Consider the following 1,307-nt stretch of genomic DNA (forward strand, 5'->3'; position numbering starts at 1 on the left):
TTCCCCCCTCACCCCATTTTCCCCTCACCTTTCACCCGCGCCGATTTGGTCTCGAATTTTGTCAGCATCGCCGCGGGGCCTCTGCGGAACCCCGGAACCTCCACGTCAGCGCCGCCGCTCCGCCCCGGAAACGGCACCGGGCGGGGGAAACTTCCGCGTCCGTTCSGTCACTTCCGCTTCCGCCGGTGCAGCGGTGATGGCGGCGGAGCCGGGGGAGCGGAGGGGACCGGGATGGAGCGGGAGGGGCTGGAGCTGCTCGGGAGCGCTGCAAGTGCTGCTCGTGGCCGCGCTGGCGGCGGGTGAGGAACGGGAACGGGACCGGGATGGAGCGGGAGGGGCTGGAGCCGCTCGGGAACGCTGCGGGTGCTGCTCGTGACCGCGCTGGCGGCGGGTGAGCCCCGGGAACGGGACCGGGATGGAGCGGGGAACGAGGAACGGGACCGGGATGGAGCGGGAGGGGCTGGAGCCGCTCGGGAACGCTGCGGGTGCTGCTCGTGGCCGCGCTGGCGGCGGGTGAGGAACGGGAACGGGGAACGGGAGGGGCTGGTTCTCCGTGGGCACTTTTGGGATTTCCGCCGACCCTCTTCGGGTCCCTCCCAATCCTTTTGGTCTCCTCATTGCCCTTTTTGGGGTCCTCCTTGCCTTCTCGGGGTCCCCTCTGACTCTTTTGGTCTCCTCATTGCCCTTTTTGGGGTCCCCGCCGACCCTTTTCGGGTTCCTTGCGACCCTTTAGGAATCTCCCCAAACCTTTTTGGATTCCCTCTGACTCTTTTGGGTTCCTCATTGCCCTTTTTGGGGTCTCCCCGATCCTTTTCGGGTCCTTCCCGATCCTTTCGGGATCCCTACGATCCTTTTGGGTTCCTCATTGCCCTTTTTGGGGTCCTCATTGCCGTTTTCGGGTCCCTTGCAATCCTTTCTGGATCCCCCCGACCCTTTTTGAGTTCCTCATTGTCCTTTTTTGGGTCCCCTCTGACCCTTTTGGGGTCTCCTCCTGAGGCTCGAAGTCCCTCCCATTCCCAAACCCGATATCCCTGGGACTTTTTGCGTTTCCTCACCTTGTTCCCAACTTAAGGACTTTTTTCCCTTTCCTATCCCCATTCCCCACCCCATTCCCAATTTTTGGTGTCTCTGAAATCCCAAAAACCCCTGGAAATGTTTTTTTTCCCCCTTTTCCCCTCAGGCAGTTTCGGCGGGAACTCTGTGGAGAGGAAGATTTACGTGGCTCTGAACCGCACAGCGCCGTGCGTGCGTCTGCTCAACGCCACCCACCAGATCGGCTGCCAGTGTGAGAATTTGGGAAATTTGGG

At 61.6% G+C, this 1,307-nt stretch overlaps 1 protein-coding gene across 1 annotated transcript in view; it reads left to right on the top strand.

Moving 5' to 3' along the window:
• Positions 1-196: 196 nt before the first annotated feature.
• Positions 197-1,307, top strand: part of LOC130587342 (nicastrin-like) — a 17,550-nt gene continuing 16,439 nt past the window's right edge. The window contains exons 1-3 of the mRNA XM_057388322.1: positions 197-299; positions 397-513; positions 1,181-1,285. Coding sequence (XP_057244305.1) covers positions 197-299; positions 397-513; positions 1,181-1,285 — 325 coding nt within the window. The remainder of the gene's footprint in view (positions 300-396; positions 514-1,180; positions 1,286-1,307) is intronic.

Source organism: Malurus melanocephalus, unplaced genomic scaffold (assembly GCF_030028575.1).
Source record: "Malurus melanocephalus ecotype Western Australia unplaced genomic scaffold, MMel_1.1 scaffold_1791, whole genome shotgun sequence".
NCBI lineage: Eukaryota > Metazoa > Chordata > Aves > Passeriformes > Maluridae > Malurus > Malurus melanocephalus.